The following is a 23,364-nucleotide window of genomic DNA, read 5'->3' as shown; positions in this document are numbered from 1 at the left end:
AATTATTCTATGGAATACAAAGGGATGGAACACTTCCAAATTCATTCTATGAAGCCAATATCACACTCATATCAAAATCAGATAAGAACACATCAAAGAAAGAAAGCTACAGACCAAAATCCCTAATGAACTTAGATGCAAAAATCCTTAATAAAATATTAGCAAATTGTATTCAACAATGTATTAAGAAAATTGTACATCGTGATCAAGTTGGTTTTATCCTAGGGATGCAAGTTTGGCTCAACCTATAAAAATCAATAAACATAATTCATCACATCAATAGACTTAAAGACCTTGTTTACAGGAGAAATATACTGTAGGTTAACTGGAGAACTCAGTATCATTAAGGTTACAATTATCTTCAAATTGATCTATTAATCCAATGCCATAACCAATCAAAATCCCAGCATGGTTTTTTATAGAAATTGACCTGCCAATCCTAAAATTTATGTGAAAAAGCAAAAGTCAAAAACTATATTTTTAAGAGAAAAAAAGTTAAAGGACCCACACTGCCTGATTTCAAGATTTATACCAGCTATAATCATCTAGTCAACATGGAACTAGCAAATGATAAAGACAGGTACCAACGGAAAACAATAGAGAGTCCAGAAATAACCAAATATTTAAGTGAAAATTAATTTTTTTACACAGGTACCAAACTAATTCAATGGAGAAATAGTCTTTTAAGCAATAGGAAACTCATGTGTAAAAACAGTGTTTGAAAAATCCATGTGTAAAAAACAAGTAAAATATGAATTATCAACTCACACTTCATAGTTTATGAAAGGACTAAAAATGTATTACAGAACTAAATATAATGACTAAAACTATAAAACTTCTAGGAAAGCACAAAGATAAAAATCTTTTTGATCTTGGGTTTAAACAAAGACATCTTAGATAGGTTAGGCAAGGATTTGAATGTAAAACTATGGACCAGAAAGAAATTACCAATGGTGCTGGAACCCAGTCCTTAAGAATTCATGGCATAATAGAAAAATAAAATAAAATAAAAACTCCTGGACTGTAAAAAAATGGTTTTCTTAATTGAAGGGGAAAAAAAAACATGCAGTGGGCCAAATTTGACTTGTGTGTCATAGTTTGCCCACATGATATGATTTCACATAGATGACATTCTGTGCAAGACAAATCAGATTAATGGCTTCTAGGGAGTATAGTAAGGAGATTAACAACAAATGGCACAAAGAACTTTTAGGGGTGAAGGAAATATTTCTTTCATTGATTATGATGCCATATCTATAACTGTATATGTTTGCCAAAACTTACCTTAAAGTGGAGAATGTTACTATAAATAAACTATATCTCAAAAAAATCTCACTTAAAAAAAAGGCTTCAGAGTGCTAACCTAAAGTCAGCCAATAAATTAAAAATAGAACTTCAATAAATTAAAAATAGAAGTCCTTTTATCTACTTAATTACAAAAGCATATTTCTTTTTTCCAACTACTGTCAATGAAAACTGTGCCTGTTTTAATGTACTATTTTTCCATGATGATCTCCCACCAGGTTAAATGAATATTTGTTAACAAGAGTCACTATTGGAGGCAGAAGCCCACGAAACATGAACCAGAATGGGCATAATTTTAAGTTAACAATGATCGACCTCCGCATCCACATTTCTCCCACAGAAGAATCATCTTTCTGTGCATGAAAATTATATTTGTGCATTTGTTCTACATTGTACATTTCCACTGCATCCTTGTGGATATACTTGGTGACTCTCAGATACCTCTTAGTAAATGGTTGAGCACTATTTGGGGGAACAAGGTAGAAAAAAGTAAATTAAAAAGAACAACACTTTGTTTCTGTTCTAAAAGCACTGGAGTGCCAGTCAAGTCACCAAAGCATACTGTAACAAAAAAAAGTCCAGTTAAGTGAATTGTGCCTCAGTGACTGTTCTTCAAGAGAAGTGGAAGTACCATTTTACACATGTAGAAAAGGCCAGTCAAATTAGTAGCATAGCTAGTGATTATGTATGTCAATGTGCTAGATTAGAACAACTTAAAACCCTATTAAGTTGTGTAATATTATTAAGCTGCAGAATGGGATCAAATTTTCCCAGTTGCAGGAAGAAAAGAGATTGGGAAACTGCAATCCAAATAGCACCTGAATACAATAGTTTGAGGTAATAGACTTTTGGAGAGATTTTACATATTCATCCAAAAGAAAAAATCATGTGAGAACCTGCATGTAGTGAAGTGCCACATAATGATACTTTAATCAACGATAGACTGCATACACAGTGGTGGGGACATAAGATTATAATACCGCCTAAGGTATATAATAGACAATACCTTTTTGCTTTGTGTAAATACACTCTATGGTTTTTGCATAACAATGAGATCACCTACCAACACATTTTTTACAATGTATCCCCATTGTTAAATGACACATGATTGTACTGAGGCACATCCACATCTTTAACCTCAATTTTTGCACTACTTCTTTTGCCTCCTTTTTTAAAACCATCCTGTCTTTCAATCTTAAAACTCACCATAGTGCATCCTCTTACACAGTCTACATTTTATACATGCTCTTGCCTCTACCTAGAATAAATTACTGTGCACATATCACTCACTCCTGCCCCCAGGCCCACCTTACTTTGTCTTATGTTAAACTTCAGACACCCAGAATAGAATTGATCATAATCTTGGTAGCACGGATCCATAGCCTGGTTCTATTGTAGTTAACAGTATTGCATTGTGCCATTAACATATTTCACTTCTTATTTTTACCTCAACATTTTTATATTAAAATTTAAATAAACAAACTATAGCTAACATATATCTTGTATCAGGGAGATAGGTATTATTAGTATTATTATTCCCATTATTATTCATTATTCTACAAGTTATCTGGTTCCTGATCACATAGCTGATAAGTGGCAAAGTCAAATTCAAATTCAGTGTTAATACAGTCTTTGCTCTTCTCCACTATAGGTTTTCCATCTAGTTCATTCATTGTAATGGCTGCATAATCATGTTTTATTGTACAAATCATATTTTATTCAACCATTTCTTTATGCTAGCCCTTCAAAAGTCATTATAATATTTCTATCATGACATATTTGTAAACTCATAAATTTTTATTTGGGGTATATACACAAGACTATAATGCACATACTCAAGTTCACTAAATACTTCTAAACTGCTCTCCCAAATAACTTAATCCACTTAGCACACCTGCAACCAGGATATGAAGGTTTCAGTTTCCACTTGTCCTTGTGATTACTGTACAATTTTATAAATTTTTTCAGCTTTAATATATGTTAACTGATGCCCCCTTTTGTCAGTTCATATTTTTTTTTTACTTTTAATGACATTCAGTCATTTGGACTACCACTCCTATGAATTGCTTATTCATATCCTTTACCCAATACTTTGTATTGAGTTTCCATATTTTTCTTTCTCATTTGCAGGAGTATCCTATATATCCTATATGTTAATCTTTTATAAACTCTTTCAGCATAGCAGATTATCTTCTCCCAGTCTGCCAACTGTTCATTTTATAAATGGTGTCCTTTGTTAAACAGAAATCTCCAATTTTGAGATAGTCAACACATCAATTTCTCCCTTTATCATTTGTGACATCAGTACTAGCTATTTAAAAAAAAAAAAAAAGTACTTCTTACCCCTAAGTTAGTCACAAATAATTCTATAGCTTCTTCTAATAGCTTTATAATTTTTGCCTCTCACTAAGCTTTTAATCGATCTGAAGTTTATTTTTATGCATGATGTGATGCAGGGATTTAATTTCACTCTTCTCTATATAGAGATTCTATTTTCCCAGCATCATTTATTTAAATAATTCAACCTTTCTTGCAGTGAATCGTGATATCTCTATCGTATACTAACTTCCTGCATGAAGATAGCTCCGTTTTGTGGATTGTGCATTCTATTTCATAGGCATTTGTGTTTGTTCCAACTCAAAACAACACTCATCACAACCAAACTCCAAATACAATGAAAGGTCCAAAAGATATTTTTTTTTTTTTAAAGAGAGAGTGAGAGAGGGAGAGACAGAGAGAGAGAGAGAATTTTTAATATTTATTTTTTTTTTAATTATCGGCGGACACAACATCTTTGTTTGTATGTGGTGCTGAGGATCGAACCCGGGCCGCACGCATGCCAGGCGAGCGCGCTACCGCTTGAGCCACATCCCCAGCCCCCCAAAAGATCTTAAGAAAAAGTTGAATGTATAACTTTCCAGTAATGTAGCTCAGAAGTCAAAGTTTTCTGTTAAGGGCCAGGTAGTAGGTATTTTAGGCCTATGGGCTATATTAGTCTGTCACAATTAATCAACTCTGCCACTGGGGACGTAAGGGCAGTCATAGACAACACGCAAATAAATGAGTTTGACTCTATTCCAACAAATTTTTTTTTACAAAAACAGACAGCAGGTAGGACTTTAGCCATAGGCCATATTTTGCAAATCTCTGGTGTAGATAAAAGAGACAAAGATGTGTCCATATATTTAATCTAATACTTTTATTTACAAAGAAACATTAAGACATATACAAGGATATATGAATTTATTTAGAAGTACTGCTTTTTCAGCTTTCTTACCTCATAAAGCTTTCTTAACCTAATTTTTCATTATATCTTCTATATTAATGTCTCCATCACCACTAGAGCAACTCACTGAATTTCATATTTTCCAAACCAAATTTTCTGTAATTATCACTCACTTATGAATTCTGTGAGATAATGAAATCTTTTAAAATCATGTTAACTGTTGTTCCTGCAAACTTTATCCCCAAGCACACAATTTTGTTATTGTTGTTCCACGGGAGTACTTTCATGATCTCCACAAGCTAAATGCATTGTATTTGTTTGTTGGAATTTCAAACACTTGCCATTATGAGATTATACCCTGCAACATTCTAGGTTGCTATTTCTTTTCAGAAAAGAAACTGAGCACTACTCAATCAATAGATTTATAGGATTCCAAAAAGAGAAAATTCTCACCAAGTGGAATGGCACATACCTATAATCCCAGCAATTCAGGAGGCTAAGGCAGGAGGATCACAACAAGGCCAGTCTTGGCAACTTAGGAAGGCCCTAAACAACTCTGTGAGACCATATCTCAAAATAAAAAATAAAAAGGACTAGAGATGCAGCTCAGTGGTAAAGAGTCCCTGAGTTAAAAACCCAGTAGTAAAAAATAAATAAATAAATGTTTTTTAAAAAGCTACTTCTTTATATTAGAGGGATGACTTCAGGGGAATAAAATCCAAATATCTCAGGACATATAATACTTTGACTTTATAATTTATTGTGATACATCTCATAAAATATGTCTCTCTCTTGTTCTTCTTTGTAGAAACTTTTACTATATATAAATCTTTTTTCTTCCATATGCATATTATAATATTTTATGTAACTTCCTTGAAAACCAAAGAAAGATTTTTATTGAAAATACAACATATTCATAGACTACTCAATAAGTCCATTGGTAGATCTGTATTTCAATTTAATGTGCTTCCTTTGTAATTGTGTCTATTTACCTTTTATATTTTAAGAAGGCATCTACAGGCTTCACAGGAATGTCAAAGGAATCCATAGAAAAACAGATTAAGGACCTCTGCAAGGTATTTCCATATTCTATATATAGTTTCAGAAAAAAAGAAAAAGCTGGTTTCCCAACAATTTCATAAAACTGCATAACTACAACACTTTCTACTTTTCACTCCCATACTCTTCATTATTCTCATTGTACTTCAGTATCACCTCCTTGGGAAGATACTCCTTACCATCTCTGATTAGGTCAAATCCCTCCATTAAATATTTTCAAAGCATCATTGTATACTGCATTCATCAGAGCTAAACTTTTTCATGTATGTGACTACCCAATTATGTCTAACTCTGTAATGAGAAAATATAATTCATTAAGATTACTGTGTGTTTCTTCTCCCAATTTTATCCTAGTGACTAGTTTAATATAGGGCCTATAGCCAAAGTCTCAATAAATATTTACTAAGTGTTGGAATTAATGATGAATAATGTATTGTGTACTATTTAATAGGTAATGGAACAAAACTATAAAATTGAATATTATTCAATTCCTGTCATCAGTAAAATAAGATAGATATGGACATGTATAAATATTAGACAATTATAACAAGTCAAATGAAACATACATTGAATAAATATATAAGAAAAACTGCACTAGAACACAAAGAAAAGAGGCATTAATTGAGAATGTCATCAGCATAACTTAATAAGGGAGGGACAATTTATAGTTTTTCCATATGTTGTCCTTGAAGGATAGGCAAAACTTTGATAGGCATCAAATGAGTAATAAATTTTAGCCTCAAGTATTTCATATGCAAGCATAAATGCAGATAAAAATTCAGGAAGCTGAACATATTCTCATTTAGAATAAGATATGCATAAGGCAAAAAGGAAAATACAATATAAGAAGGTAGAAAGGTAGCTTGGGGAAGAAATTCCATGCCAAAGATTATTTCCCATATTATCTGATATCTGACTTAGTTTTTTTACATTATAAGTTAGAGAAATTAGTAATGTATCACTGAGAAATATTACAAAACTATCCCAAATAAATCAGAAGTTTCATTGCTTTTAGAGCAACAATACAACTCAAAAAACATTTTTGTAGTATTGTACAAAACAAATAACCACATTAAAAGGTTACATAAATGTCATTAGTTCTCTTTAATACATATCTTTGAATAAATGGCTTTGCTTCCCTGTTTTATTATGTCAGCATAATTAATATCCAAAAGGCAATGAAGTTGAGGTAAATTTCATCTTAAAAAAAACTCAATTCTAAATTTTTTAAAAGGTGATGATAAGTAGAAAATTCACTTTGAGTTCATTCTTATGATTCTACTTTCAACTGCTTTCTGCCTAATCAAAATAAAATACTTCCTTGAAGAAGACATTATGAAGTAAAACACTTTTATACACTGCTGCCTAGATAAAAGACCATGCACTCTTAATCTTTAAAAAAATTATATATGTGTATGAGTGTGTATATATATATATATACACACACACACACACACGCACGCACACACACACACACAGAGAGAGAGAGAGCATCACAGTGTTTACATGTTTTATAATTTGTGTGAACTTAATTACACTTCATCTCAGTTAATGGTTAGCTGTAAACCTTGAATTATTTCATGATACACACAGAGATGTTACTTCTCTGTGGTGTTCTGTTTGAAATCCCTTTTCTCTTTTTCTAGGCCAGATAAAGAGGCACCAAAACATCAAAAGGTAAGGCATGATCAACAAATAATACATATAGCATTATCAATTAAGAAATTGGGGCTATAGAGACCCTAACATAGTAACTAGCTTTAATATTTGAAAATATTTTTAATTAACTGAAGTACTTTAGTTTCATGATTAACTATAAAATTCTCCTCCAAAGTAATTGGCAAACAATAATAATGACATCAGAATGTACATGGCATCACTTCTAAGAACCAAAAAATTAGAAATAATCCCAAATATCTACCAATATAAAACAGATAAATAAAACTGTAGTATATTCTGATACTAGAATACCATACAGCAATGAGAACAAATGAAAAACAACTACATGCAATCATATAATAGAATCTCACAAATATTAGGTTACACAAAATAATATATACCAAATAGACTACATTTTGTATAATTCCACTTGTGTAAATTCTAAATAAAAACAGGCAAAAATCATTATTCTACATAGAAAACAACATGCTAGATAGAAGTCAAAATGTAAGTTACTCTTAGGAAAAGAAGGTAGTACTCTCAGGAAAGAAGCATGAGGACATCCTAGAGAGTAATAACATTTGGATTCTTGATCTTGGTGCTAATTTTCTGGTATATTCACTATACAACAATTCAATGAATTACAAACTTTTGGTTTATGTACTTTTCATTAAAAACATTATGTTTTCATAAAAACTATACTTAGCAAGAAGCATTTTTCTTCTTTTAAATTTTTTTCTAAAAAGCATTTGTGAACAAAAAATCTGTCATTATTTGTTAATTTATTTTATGTTGCCTTGAGTTGCCACTAGGAATTTAAGGTGGTTCTAAGGTAACAGATGCAGTCAATTCTAGAGTATTCAGATTGAAGTGTTGAAGTTGGAAACATCTATGTGCAGGAACTGCCTTCACCACTTCGTGACTCCATATCAGCTTCTTTGACTAATCAAGCACCAATAAGAAGTGCATAGCTTACATGAAAAACCTTTTTTGCATATTATCCTCAATCTTCATAAAAGGTAGAAATAAGAAGAAGAATTCTAAAATTAAAATTAAATTGACAATATTCTCAAAAGCCCTTCAATTTCTATTGTGATTATTTTTCAAACCAATAAGATCAACCCTTCTAGGGATTCATCTGCTCTCAATCCTTATGAATTAATAACAGGTTTCCCCATGTATTTCAAATTTTCACCACTGACTCTAGACTCTGGTCTATTGCAAACTAATATAAGTAATTACAGCAAAGGCAATCACTGTGATTCATTGTCTTATCATCAACAGATACAAGCAGTCTTTTTAAAAAACAAGGATAAGCAATTCTCTATAACCTAAACTCTTCTGAAGAAATATGAAAGAAAAATTGCCCTGAACTCTTGATAGGTCAGACTACAATAAGTCATGTAAACAATTAGCACTTCAATAAAAGCTTCAAAAGGTTGATTCTCAGATTCACATTTCACAACTAAAAAGAAACCTTTTCTCTGAGCTGTTGCAAATAAGTCCATCTAGAAACTCTAAAATGGAGTTTTCAGAATCCTCCAAAAGAACATGAACATGATCTTTGGAAGAAACAGCTAACCAATGACTCTTAGAAAAAGCCTCCACCCAAGAACAAAAGAGGATTGATTTTTTTGAAATCTCTGCTCCTCCTTTTTAAGATTCTTTGGTTAAGTGTTAATTTTTTTTACTATTGTACATCAGCATCTGTGTTGATTTTTTGTCCCTGTTACAAATATCTGAGAAAAACAACTTATAGGAGGAAAGACTTAGTTTGGCTCACAGTTTCAGTCCATGGCCAGCTGGCTCCATTGCTTTGGACCTGAGTAAGGCAGAACATCATAGCAAAAAGGTGTGGTGGAAGAAGGCTGTTCATACCATGGCAGCCAGGAAACAGAGAGACACAGAGAGAGAGAGAAGGAGAAAGAGAGAAGTGCCAAGGACAAAAAACCCTTCCAGGGAATGCCCCAAGTACATACTTCCTCCAACCATGCCCCACCACCGAGTTTCCACCACCACCCAGTAGTCCTTTCAGCTATCAGTGGGTTAATCCACTTATAAGGTTGGTGCCTCCATAATCCAATCACTTCTCAAAGCCTCACCTCTGAACATGTTGGATTTGGGACCAAGTCCCCAACACATAAGACTTTGAGGAGCATTCCATATCCAAACCATAACATTGCACTTCTGGACCCCAAAGCCTCATGCCCATCTCACAATGCAAAATGCACTGAGTCTATCACCTATAGTCCCAATAGTCTTAATGGTTCCAGCATTGCTCAAAAGTCCAAGTCCAAAGTCTCCAGAGACTCAAGGCAAACTCTTAGCTGTGAGCCCCTACAGGAAAAAAAAAAAAAAAATCAAAAAACAAGTTACATATTTCCAACATAAAATGGCACATTCCAAAAAAAGGGGGAATAGGAGAATGGAAAGAAAGGACAGGATCAAATCAAAATGAAAACCCAGCAGGGCAAACATTAAACCCACATTCAGCATCCAGGGGACATGGTGGCAAGATGTAGGCCCCAATGGACTGGTACAGTACCTGCCCAACGGCCTAGCCAGTTGCAGCCCACAAGACCTCTCTCTTGGCTAGCTCTGCTCTCTACCTTCAGCTTTCCTCAGTAGATGTTCCACATTCCTATCTCTTACTTCTTGATGTCTCTATTGCAACTTTGGCTTCACTTTCACAGCTTCATGAATTGCCCTCTCAGGGGATGCCTATCAGAATTCTGACCCTGACACAAATTACCTGGCCTGCCAGGCCTTTCTTTAACATCCTGGTGGAAACCTCCATGACCTTATAACTCCTGCAAAACCACCATGTGGATGACACCAAGGTCTGCTGCCAGCAGAGCAGTAATGCAGCCCACTTGTACCACTGCTGCAGTGGCTTCTGAGTGCCTGGACAGGTGAGCACAGTGAAACAAATACTGGGGAGAAAACTGCCTAGGTGGTCACATCTAAGCAGAGTGCCCCAGCATACTTTTCTCAAAGCAAAGTCTTTCCAATGAGTTTTCAATTTTATATCCTTTAGCCTGAGATGGATAATATCTTGCTGATTCCTGAGATGCCTTCAAGATATCTTTCCTAGTATCTAGGTACAAAACACTTCCTTTCTCCTTACCTCCCTCTCCCCAATCCACCAGCCTTGCCTTTTTTTTTTTTTTTTTTTTTTTTTTTTTGAGGCAGGGTCTCTCCAAGTTGCCCAAACTGATCTCAAACTTGTAATATTCCTGCCTCTGTCTCAAGTTGCTAGAATTACAGGCATGTGCCACAATGCCCAGCTTCCTTTCTCTTTAATGGCATAACTTCTTCAGCAATTACACCTTCCTTAGCCCCAATTTTATACTTCTTTTTCTGGACAAACTGAAAGGTTTTTCAATCTTTCTGCTCTGCTTTTTGCTGCTGATTATGGTCATAAACTTGGCTAAAAACCACCAGCAATACCAAGGCCAGTGCTTTAACGTTGTACTGTCTTGAAATTTCCTCCACCAGATTAACTAATCCATTACCTTTAAATTTAACCTCATACAAAGGACATGGACAAAATGTAGGTCAGTTCTTTGCCAGAATGTAATACGTGTGGCCCCTAGTCCAATTCCCAATTATCCTCATTCCCATCTGAAATTTCATACAAACAGTCTTTACTATCTATATTCCTGTTGGCATTCTGATCCTCTAAACTCACATCAGAAGGATGTATTAAGCTCTATTGCAATATTCTAAGTTTTCTCTGTCCCGCATTTCCAAACTTTTCCAAACTCCTCTCACAAACCAGTTCCAAAGGTTTCTAAACCACAGATCAGGTATAGTCACAACAATGACCCCACTTCTCATACTAATTTTCCATATTAGTTATCTTTCCATCAGTGTGACAAATACCTGAGAAAAATTACTTAGAGGAGAAAAGATTGATTTTTGGCTCACGATTTCAGAGGTTTCAGTCCACAGTTAGCTGGTTCCATTGCTTTGGGCCTGAGGTGAGGCAGAACATCATAGTAGAAGGATATAATGGAAGAAAGCTGATCAACTCATGGCAACCAGGAAGCAGAGAGGGAGGAAAAGACCAGGGACAAGAAAAACCTTTGCAGGGCATGGTCTCAGTGACCAACTTATTCCAACTAGAACCCACTGCCTACAGTATCCACCACCTCTTAGTAGTCCATTCAACTATGAATGGATTAATTCACTGATAAGGTCAGAGCCCTCAAGATTCAAACACCTCCCAAAAGCCCCACCTCTGAAAACTGTTGCACTGGGGACTAAGCTTTCAACATGTGAGACTTTGGGAAACATTCCAGACCTAAGCCATAACAGCATCCCTAGTGATAAACCAAAAGTTTCTTAGTATGCTTTCACATATTTTCACCATAATTGCTCTTAATCTTCTGTAGTTTTTCTTTGGCACCGAATCTACCTGTAATCTCACTGATAAAAATAACTATACCTTGAAACACTGCAAATGGCAAATTTCCTTCCCAAGGACACTTCTATATTTGAATTATCTTCATGTTATTAACCCTAACCTTTCATCCTTAAAAAATTAGGCTTTGATCCTAATCATTAAAGCATTTCAGTAGAACCAACAATGCCAACAGTGGGAACTAATATTAGAGTTATTCTTGTTGCAAAAGGTATTTCTCAGGCAAATCTCAACTTTGGGCATTATGAAATTTTTACCTAAGGAAATAAATGAGAATCAAATATAAGCTAACTATAGTGGATATTACTACTGCTCATTATATAAGAGGTTGCCTGTATTCCTGAGAACATGGGAAGACATTCTAGACTTCCTTGCACTTAGTTAAGAGCATTATGACAAGTCTGGGTCAATAGGGTATAAGCAAAAATGACCTGTTACTTTTCTCTTACACAATTTTGGAATAAGTATGAATTGTGAACAACTTTTTAAAGAATTTTTTAAATTTAAAAGAAGTACAATTAACATGTTTTTAATGTTTCAGGTCAATGTGAGAATAAATTACTATGTTTCCCAAATTATACTTTATAGCCCAAAACTGTTCAATGAAACAAGATTCAGTGGTCAAAAAGTTTACTATATAGCATATGTCTTAATATACTTGAAGCATACTTAGGGTTTCAGAATTATTAGAATAAAGAAACCTGCTTAACTTTTTAAAAATAACGTTTCCAAAACTATTTGACCAAAGATTGAAGTTAGAAGTTAGTACCTCTCTAATGTCCTCTAGAACGTCTGTTGAAAACAGCACATTCTGTAATACACTGCGTTACTGGAGAAAGATATTTTACTGGACAAATATGGTTTTACATTATTTACACTAAAATTGGAAAAAAATCTCTTCCTTTTATATATATATTATATATGTGTGTGTATACATATACATTTATATATGTATATATGTGTGTGTGTGTGTGTGTGTGTGTGTATTCCAAGGAATAATTTTAAAAGAAACATCAAAAATCTACCCTAACAATCTTCCTATATATGGGCACACTATTCTTATTCCAAGGGCAGTATTTTAATAAATACTTATAAATATGTTATACTATCAGAGATAATATTTAGTCTATATAGATCAGCTTACTTACGTCTGGGGTTCCTTTTCATTTTGTTGTTTTTGCTGGGGCTGAAGAACGTTATTTACCAGTTCAGTGATCCCACTAAAGGGAAACCACCTGTTTAAATAAGCAAATAATGTAACTGAATAACCAAATGAATAACAATGTAGATTAGATGTTTTCTTATCCATAATAATAAAAATACACAGGCACAAAAGCTACAGCCAATGGAAATGTGAGCTCCAATTATCATCCAGGCAGTCAGAATATAGGGAAATCAAGTTTGAACACTTAACCAGTCCACAAGCAGGCAGCAAAAAACTACATCCAGACACTATGTGGATGAAGTAAGAAGCTGCAGGCAGCTCTCTTACAAGCCAGAGAGTCAGAAAGCAGAAGACACACTAGCTGCAGCCTATCCAGTATTAGTGTAAGCTAATACCATCAAAGGTGCAGGAAGCAGAATGTGGCAGAATTACAGAAGTCAAGTCTACTGCACTCAATACATTTACTTACTGTGTCAGTTGTGGTTTGTATTCTTCTTTGACCCTAAAAAAATAAGTTTGCACAACTGAGTGCACTGTACTAGGAAGAAATTTCTCTCTACAGATTTGTGGTCATATATAATGGACATGAAAAATTAGGGTTGTTACATTTAAAAACTTAAGTGTTTCACTGCCTATTGGAATTACACATTTCAATCAATTTTATACAAAAAAGAGAAGTTAAATCATTGATTCTTATATTAAAATTCTAATACTATTTTAAAAGAATGATTTAGTCCTAAAGTTTTCTGCATATTTTTATTGCCACTGAAGCTTTTAAAATGATTCTTTTGGGGCAAAATATTAAACAAATGTATATTAAGTTACCAGAAAATAGACTTCCTTTTTTGATTTCTAAATTTATTCTTTAATATAAGTTTAAATAAAGACATAAATCTTTTAATTAAAATAGAATTTTATGAATGAATTTTTAAAAACCTTACAAATGGATTTTTTAATGCTTAAATGAGTAAATAAAAGAATTGGGGAAATACGAATCCAGTCTCTTTAATTAAAGTAGCTTCTAAAAGTATATTAAATTTAAAATATTTGTAAGTAAAATTATTCACAAATACCATAATAAAAATAAATTTAAATAAATACTATATAAATAACTATAATCAAATGAAGTGCTTTGCTTTCAGTCCTATAAGGTTCAACAGTCTTATCTAAAACCATATACAGAAAAAAATCCTGCTAATTCTTAGGTAAGAATTAATTTTTATATTGCCAAATCTATGAAATCACAAAAACTGATCCATAAGTAGGCATTAAAATCATTATGTATATGATATGAACAGACACACCCAACTAAAAAACAAAACAAAATTTAAAAAATCTCACCTCATGTGATACCCTTAAATGAGTCAATCTTGGCATTAGTGTTATTCACTCCTTGTTGTATGCTTTTATTGAGGTTAAATTAGTCCTTCTGCAGACCAACTAGTGTATATACTATTTTCACAATATTCAGGAAATGGAGGGCAAACTAGACCAATATAGAACACTGGATAGCAAAACAAAATATGACTGGATATTTAAAAGGTAAAGAAGCATTATGCACAAGGTAGTGAAGACTTCTGAAATATGGCTTCCAATAATTTGCCTAGAACTGGTCATGAGAAGTACATCTATGACTCAACAATTGTTCATTAGCTTTTACTTTCTTAAAGACTAAGAATTGATAACTAAATCTGGTCACTAACTAGGACTTTCATTAATTAGTAAGTTATAGCAATAAGGTAAATTAAATCTTCTCTTCAGATCAAATTTCTTTTCTTCTACAGTATTTCTTTTTTTAATGATATAAGCAATAAATGAAAGAGTCATACCATTATATTATATATTTTTGTGTACTGATGAATGAATATAATTGGTAACTATGTATCTATGCATCAACCATAAAAGAATATCATGTATTCTCTGCATAAACTTCAGAGCGAAAGTTATATCCTAGAGCTAAAATCACATAATTTATTATTTAAATATAGTCACATAATGAATTCATATTTAAAAGATTTATTTATCACCAAATAGCATAGAAGTAAATCAAAGACAAGAAAACCAAGACATCTAGGATTTTGTATTTCTTCAAAAATAAGGCAAAAATCTCTTTAGAATAAAACAACTCATAAATAAACAAAAAGATAAGGCAAAGAAAGACTACCATATTGGCTCATCGAAATATATTAAATGTTAAATAAGTATGTAAATGTTAAGATATTTCCTGAAGAAGTCCTTTGTGATAATCTGCAAAAATTCATGTTGCTCTTAAATATGTGAAAAAATATTCAACATCTCCAGCAATCAGGGAAATGCAAACCAAAACTACACTAAGATTTCATCTCACTCTTTTCAGAATGGCAATGACCAAGAATATGAACAAAATAAATGCTGGTAGGTTGTAGGAATATGTACACTTGTGCATTATTTGGGGGGGCTGCAGACTACTACAATCCCTCTGGAAAGCAGTATGGAGATATCTCAAAAGACTAGGGATGTTCCACCATATGACCCATGCCTTGGTATTTCCTCCAAAGATTTTAAATCTGCATACTACAGCAATATATCCACCTCAATGTTTACAGCAGCACAATTCACTATAGCTAAACTATGGAATCAACCCAGAGTTCTAATCAGCCATTAAAAAGGGATGAAATTGGGATAGGGATATAGCTCAGTTGGCAGAGTGCTTGCCTCCCATGCACAAGGTCCTAGGTTCAATCCTCAGCACCACCAAAAAAAATAATAATAATAATTAAATTATGGCATTTGCTGGTAAATGAATGGAGAATATCATGCTAAATGAAAAAAGCCAAACTCAAAAATCAAAGGTTTTCTCTCATATGCAGAAGCTAGAGCAAAATAGGGAAATATAAGATTTTTTTAAAATCGTGTTGCTCTTAATCAGTGATAAAAGTTTTTATCCTGAACACATTGATATTAATCTAGTTTCCAATTTAATTACTAAACCAGAAATCATTTCTGGGCTTTACAAAATACCTACATATTAAATATATAAACATTTGTATAATCTTCCCAAATAAAATACGTATACATACTGCAGTATACTTTATATATCTTCAAATATTATTGAATATAAATTATTCATATCCTTATTGCCAATATTTAGATAAAATCAAATCTGAAAGTATGCAGACATAATTAATATTCATGTTGAAACAATAAATTAAGAATTGATTAATAAGAGATATGATAAATAATTGTATGATAGTGTATTAAGAATCTTAATTCAAAATAAATTTTTTAAAAAGAATTGATAATATGAAAAGGTAATTATTTCACATATTTCTCTGACAGAACATTAACACTGACAATGATTCCTATGTTCTTGCATTCCAAAAAGTTTATGAGAAACTTCTAGTTTCCAGTCCAACCAGTTAACGGCTTGGAAATTGTCATTCCCATTCTCACACTAAAAAGGCTGAATAAACTGAAAATTAACAACTCTCCCTAAAGCCACTGAAGAGTTAAAGTCACAGGCCAAATGGCTGCCATAAAACCAGACAGACTGATAAGCAAACACAGAGCATCATAGCTTACCATGAGCAGAGGCCCAGTAGCAGAAACCTGTTTATCTGTATAAATACTTAACTATAATTGCTGAATTCTGCTTATAATTGCTGAATTCTGCTGAGGTGCATGTGGAAGATACAAAACAACAAGGGTTGCCTTGATTTATAATGATCCTCTCTCATGTAACTAATTCATTTCCATGAGGACTGTATCAATCCCTCTTAACCACCTAATTAACCTGGTAAGGTCCTACCTCCAAACACTGTTAAACTGGAAAACAGATTTCAATATAATTTTCAAAAGGAATAAATCATATAATGCTGAAGAATTTACACCTCAGTTTATCCCATTCAAACTGCAAAAAACTAGACAAAGGCAATTAGAAAAAACTTGAGAGAAAACACAACAATTGTTATATATAGAAAAATCCACTTAAATATATATTTTAAAAATAGACTAACAGTAAAGGGATGGAGAAAGATGTATATACTAACAGTAACAAGAAGAAATTAAATTATCTACATTCATTTCAAACAAAGTCAACTTCAGAGTAAGGAAAATAATCAAAGAAATTAAGGGCATTTCATAATAATAAAGAGGTAAATTCCCCTAGAAGACATAGCAATCTTTACTTACATGTACCTAACAGCAAAGACTCAAAGTATAGTAGGCAAAACTTGATATACCCACAACAAGAAAAAGATGAATCCACTATAACAGTTAAACTCTTCCTACCTTTATCAGTTAAGTAATATGTCCAACTGGCAGAAAATTAGTGAAGATACAGTTGAACTAAACAGCACTATCAACAAAATGGATCTAATTAACATCCCATAATGCTTCAATAATAGCAAACACACATCCTTCTTAAGTTAACATAAAACAATCACCAAGACAGAAGACTTGTGGAGGAGGCATAAAATATACTGAATTTAAAAGAATACAAATCACACAAAGTATGCTCTGTGTTAACAATGGAATTAAACTAGAAATCTATAATAAAACTACAGCATAAAATCCCAAAATATCTAGATATTAAACAACTTACTTCTATTTAATACATGTGTCAAAGAAGAAGTCTCAAATGCATTAAAAATATTTTGAACTAAATAAAAATGCAACCTATCAAACTATGCAATATAAAGCAGAGCTTAGAAACTTCTAGAATTCAATGTGTATATTATAAAACGTCTCTAAAATCAACAAATTAAGCTTCTTCCTCAGTAAACTATTAAAAGTACAATATAAAATAAGCAGAAAAAAATAATAAAAATGACAGATGAAATTTTAAAAAGGAACTCAATAGACAAAGTCAGTAACACCAAAATCCACTTCTTTGAAAAGGCCAGTAAATTAACAAACGCCTAGCTAGGATAAACAAGAAAAAAAGAAAACAGAAATGACTAATATCAGAAATGAAAGAGTACTTCATCAGTACTGATCTCATTAGAAAGATAATAAAAGTATTAGGAACAAATTCTATGCCACAAATTTGATAATATTGATGAAATAGACCACTTCCTTGAAAGATACAATCTACTGAAGCTCACACAGGAGAAACAGATAAATCAAATAAGTGTACATCTCTTAAAGAAATTGAGTAAATAATTAATAACTTGCAAAATAGAAATAACTGCTGAGTTCCACAAAATATCAAAACATTTAAAAAGGAAATTCTAATAATCCTCTACAATCTCTTTCAGAAATGGAAGTGAGAATATACTCCCTAACTCATTCTATATTAGCATCACTCAAATACCAAAATCAAAGGTATTAAAAGAAATTAAAATTACAGACCAATATCTCTTACAAACTCCAACAATGAATAAAATCAATTGTACACCATGACTAAGTGGGATCTATCCCAAGTGTGCTGTTTCTGTAACTGAAAATCAGAGTAATCCACACATCAATAGTCTAAGGAAGAAACATCATGTGTAAAAAGGCATTTGCTAAAATTTAATACCCATTCACAATAAAAATAAAATTTAAAAGATTCTCAACAACAACAAAAAAAATAGGGCAAATGTCCTCAATCTTATTTTAAAAAAAGAACTTTCAACTAACATCACACTCAATGGTGAGAAACTAGAGGCTTTTCCCTACACACGGGGGAACAACGCAAGGGTAGATCCAGCATCATCTTGGAAGTCCTACTTAATGCAGTAAAGATAAAACCAGGAAATTAAAGAAACACGGAATAACAGGATGAAATAAAACTGTCTTTGATGAACATCTATGATTTTCAATATGAAAAAATCCCCAATAATCAACAAAAATCTTCTGGAATTAATAAGTACTTTTAGCAAGTTAATAAAGCCAATTGCTTTCCTATATACAAGCAATGAACATTGAAATTTGAAATTTAAAAGATAGCACCATTTACATTAGCACCAAGAAAAAAAGTCACAAAATCTACATTAGCACCAAGAAAAAAAGTCACAAAATCTATATGAGGAAACTAAATACGTCTATTTAAATCAAAGATTTAGATAGAGACAGGTATGTCATCATGTTCATGGACAAGAAGATTTAATATTTTTAAGATGTCATTTCTTACCAATTTGATCTAGAGAGTCGAGGCTATCCCAAACTCTCTGCAAGTTATTTTGTGGATATTGACAGCAATTTTAAAGTTTTGGGAGAAGGCAAAAGACCTAGAAATCTCATTTTCTAGGTATTTAATTAAACTCAAACTTTTTCACACAAAAATATGTATGTGAATATTCATAACAGCTTTATTCATAACCCCAAAAAACTAGAAACAACCAAGATACTCTTCAACAGGTATATGAATAAACTATGATAAAGCCATATATTAGAATACTACTGGGAAATAAAAAAGAATGAACTACTGACTCGTGGACAACATGACTGAATCATAAATTCATTTTGCTAAGAGAAAAATGTGAAGAAACAAAAAATTATGTAATATTGGATTTGAAATATAGATTCTGTAAAAGGCAGAATGTGACAAATTAATCTAACTGTATGAAAAAAATATATAATACAGCTTTCTTGACAGGGATTGGGGAAAAAGAATCTGTCCTAAAAACATTGAGAAAGAATATTTTCAACTAGATAATCATACCAAAGACAAAAAAAAAAAAAAAAAAAAAAAAAACTATGTATAAACACTGTAGTCTGGTAAGTTTGTTTTAAAACTGTACAGGCTACCAATTCTGAAACTGGTTTATAGGTATACTGTGGTTGAACAATAAGTAGATATATTATAAATAATGAAAGCCAGGATTCTCACTGTTTTGATTTAGGTGTGAGGAATCCCTCAAAAAGCTCACATGTGAGTCATTGCAAGAAGGTTCAAAGGAGGAAATGATTGGGTTGTAAGAGTCTTAACCTATTCAGAGAATTAATCCCCTGGTTGGGATTTATTGAGTGGTAATTGAAGTGGTAAGATGTGGCTACAGGAGGTAGGAATTGGAGCAAGGCTTTGGGGTATATATTTGTATCTGACAAGTGGAGACCTCTCTCTCTGCTTTCTGATCAAAATATGAGCTGCTTCCCCCTGCCACACTCTTCTTCCATAAAGTTCAGGCTCACCTCCAGTCCCAAGGAATGGAGCCTGCTGTCTACGGATTGAGACCTCTGAAACCATGAATCCTTAAATAAACTTTTTCTCCTCTACAGTTGTTCTGGTCAGTCAGTGCAAAATAGCTGACTAAAACACTGTCAGAAACAGAAGTTAAAAATAAACTAAGGCAGATAAAATGAACTCTATCTGCAGCATTAGTTTAGAGAAACCACTCTGAAATCATGTATATTTACATAATATAATATAAAGGAAGATGACAGGTATTTACACAGATAGATATACAAAAATTAAATATAGATATGTGTTAGTATACATACTACATACATGTATTTCCTTATATTGTCCACTGACAGAACCTAGAATCTGACACCCCATTAGTGACAAGTATACCTAGCACAGAGATCTTGGTTTCTGAATACCATTTTCCAATCAAAGGAACCCAGAATACTTGAAGAAAGAGCTGATTTTCCAGCTGGGTAGAAAAAAAAATGAAGATAAACCTAGATTATCTTGCAATGTCAAAAAGTAAGGAAGTGTTTGGCAAACAACAACAAGAACAAAAAAAACAAAAAAACATGTCAAAAAGGAACAGAAATCAACCTAAAAGAGCTCCTAATGGCGAAAACTGGGATAATTTGAGACCAAAATAACTAACAGTATTGATTATAACCTCCCCTAAAAATAAATTCCCATGAATGCCTATAAATAAATAAACAAAGAAAGGACATATCTTCTTCACAGAATAATTCTGGATAATAAATGTAAAAGGTATGAAGAAAACAGGAATTACCATTATAAAATCATAATAGTTGCTACAGCTAAGATTCACTGATGAATGCTAACATTAATGGGCAAAATTAATAGCCTCAAACACTTCCCCAAAAAATATTTATTAATTACTTGTTGGGTTTCATATATGTTCACAATGTCATTCACATCCTCTCTCCAGATGGTGGAGCATAATTCCTCTCCTTTTAAATGGGAGCTGTAATTACTGACTCACTTATAACCAACAGAGAATGGAAAGAGAAAAAATTACAACATTATATCGAAGAAACCTGACATAGAGCACCCAACCACAAGATCAAAGTTAACCTTCTGATAGGAGAGAATACTACTATGACATTCCTAAAATTCCCTAACCCCAGTCTAATCATGATAAAACATCAAAATACACCTAAATTGAGGGATATTATACAAAACACCTGATCAGAACTCTTAAAATATGTCAAAATTATGAAAACAAGAAAGGAGAAAAAGGCTATCACAAATTGAAAGAGACTAGTGAATCATGACAATTAAAGGGGAAAGGACTATTTTACGCTAAGACTACAATGGTCTACAGATGGGAGCCATCAGCCAAGTAGGTATGACAATTTCCTTGCCAGCTACTCCCATGCTGTCTAGTGGAAGGACTCCTGAAAGGTGACCTTGCTCAAGGACCAGGGCGGATCTGTGTTTAGGGTGTCCCCGGTTTAGCATAATAGGAGATTAGGGTGTTCCCCCTTTAGAATAGGGCGGTTTAGCATAATAGGAGATTAGGGTGTTCCCCCTTTAGAATAGGGCGTATCCTGCTGCCTGAGTTCCTCTTGAGTTCTTAGGGTCAGACAGTATATTTGGGAGATAGAAGCCCAGAGGAGTAGTGGATTTGGGCAGAGAACGTGGATTCCCCCAGAACGTGTTTGTAGAAGGCCAGTGTGAGATCGGGAATAAAGAATTGCTGTTTGAATCTACAAGCTGTGTGGTGGCTCGTGATTTGTGCCCAGCCAGAGACTGCGGCATTTGGTGGCCCGTACGGGGAACGAACCCGCGACCTTGGCGTTATCAGCACCAAGCTCTAACCAACTGAGCTAACCGGCTCAAGAGGGAATTGGAAAGGGGTATATATCCCCCAAAGATAAACTTAAAATAACCTTTTTTACTCTAAACTTTTTAAATTTGGATTCATCAGGACTTAGTGCTGATGAAAGACATATGTATCCAAAAAATGTTCATAAGCCTAAGGTACTTTGGAAAGATATTCTAACAGGACAATGGAAAGGTCCTGACCCAGTGATTATCTGGAGTTGGGGTTCTGTTTTTGTTTTTCCACAGGAAGAACAGCAGCCGATTTGGATTCCAGAAAGACTAACTAAAACGATTTCTACAGATCGAAAAGAAGATGATTTGACTCAAATCCATAACAGCTGATATCCAGAACTCCAGCTTGGCCATTCTTACATCTGCGACAGTGATTAACAAGGATGCTTTTTTCAATATCTATCTTATTATTGCATTTTTCCACATCATAAGGTTCTATTTTTATTTTTTGAGCTCATACAAACCTAGGTTAATGTTTTTTTTGATCAGTTTTACTTTTTGACTGTGGAGTTTTTAAACATTGCAATGGAGATTTCACCTAGGTAAAGCTACAAGGCCTTTATTATTATCTTATGTGTTGTACGTTTGTTTGCACATTTGTGTTTTGTGTTGTATGTCTGTGTGTGCATATGTCCATATTTCATATATGAGGAGCGCTCATGAGAATATGGATCCAAATTATTTTTTTTATTCACGTGATTTAAATGGCTTAATTTAAATTAGGTAAACAGCTGTTAAGGATTGTTTTTAAAGGTGGTTAACAGATCTGCTTGTTTACTAATTTAAATCAGGTAAACAGCTGTTAAGGATTGTTTTTTAAGGAGGTTAACAGATCTGTTTGTTTACTTTCACCTTTCCTTTTCATTATATTTAATAATTCTTTTCAGGATAACGTCTCTTTAGCATCATTGCCAAAATTCCTATCTTCATCCCAATGAATATAACTCAACAAGTATGCTCAATCAAGGAGTCAACTTACTTTGGGAGGAAACAGACTTTGGGAGGAGACGGACATATTGATAGATTCCTTCACTTTGAACCGCTTGCAGAACTTGCCTGGACTATGTAACAATCGTTTAGTGCAGCAAATTGTGGTAATGCTGGCATATCTTTGCTGATGGTGTCACCAGTGATGCAATTTTTATTTCCTTGCCAGCGCACCACATGTTAATTGTGGTAATGCTGGCATATCTTTGCTGATGGTGTCACCAATGATGCAATTTTTCCAAAGGAACTGTCAATTGGCTTGGTGTCGTGGCATTTCTGTATCCTCCTCCCTTCTGCTAGTGATGGTCTAAAATTTGGGGGCCAATGGCTATATGCTGGACCGGTAGTCAGTGACGGGTATGATCCAATTGCAGTGGTATCAACCTAAGACAGGAGGCTGACGCCTAAAGGTCAGTTTTCCAATGACGGGTAAGAACCATATGTTGAATTGGACAACCTACCAGGCACGGTCCTTAAGCCACATTAACCTCACTCCCCCACTGGCACCAAGGCCAAATTTGGGGGCCAACAGAGGTGAGGCAAAGAACCTCACCCCCCCACTGGTGCATAGACCTATCCACAAGTATGGC

At 33.4% G+C, this 23,364-nt stretch overlaps 1 protein-coding gene and 1 non-coding gene across 23 annotated transcripts in view; both read right to left on the bottom strand.

Annotated features, from left to right (window-relative positions):
• The window catches only part of Rims2 (regulating synaptic membrane exocytosis 2), a 551,056-nt gene that overhangs the window by 444,508 nt on the left and 83,184 nt on the right, over positions 1-23,364 (bottom strand). For 6 of the 22 annotated variants that reach the window (XM_076836166.2, XM_076836176.2, XM_076836171.2 and 3 more), the window contains exons 2-3: positions 13,310-13,342; positions 12,824-12,910 (exon numbers count right to left, since the gene is read on the bottom strand). The exons of the other annotated variants lie outside the window; for them this stretch is intronic. In XM_076836166.2, coding sequence (XP_076692281.2) covers positions 12,824-12,910; positions 13,310-13,342 — 120 coding nt within the window. The remainder of the gene's footprint in view (positions 1-12,823; positions 12,911-13,309; positions 13,343-23,364) is intronic. 22 annotated transcript variants of the gene reach the window in all.
• Positions 21,714-21,787, bottom strand: Trnai-gau (transfer RNA isoleucine (anticodon GAU)). Its single transcript has one exon. It is a non-coding gene; the product is annotated as a tRNA-Ile (tRNA).

This window comes from Callospermophilus lateralis, chromosome 16 (assembly GCF_048772815.1).
Source record: "Callospermophilus lateralis isolate mCalLat2 chromosome 16, mCalLat2.hap1, whole genome shotgun sequence".
NCBI classification, from domain to species: domain Eukaryota; kingdom Metazoa; phylum Chordata; class Mammalia; order Rodentia; family Sciuridae; genus Callospermophilus; species Callospermophilus lateralis.
The sequence above is the reverse complement of the archived record's forward strand: the minus strand, read 5'-3'. Positions and strand labels throughout refer to the sequence as shown.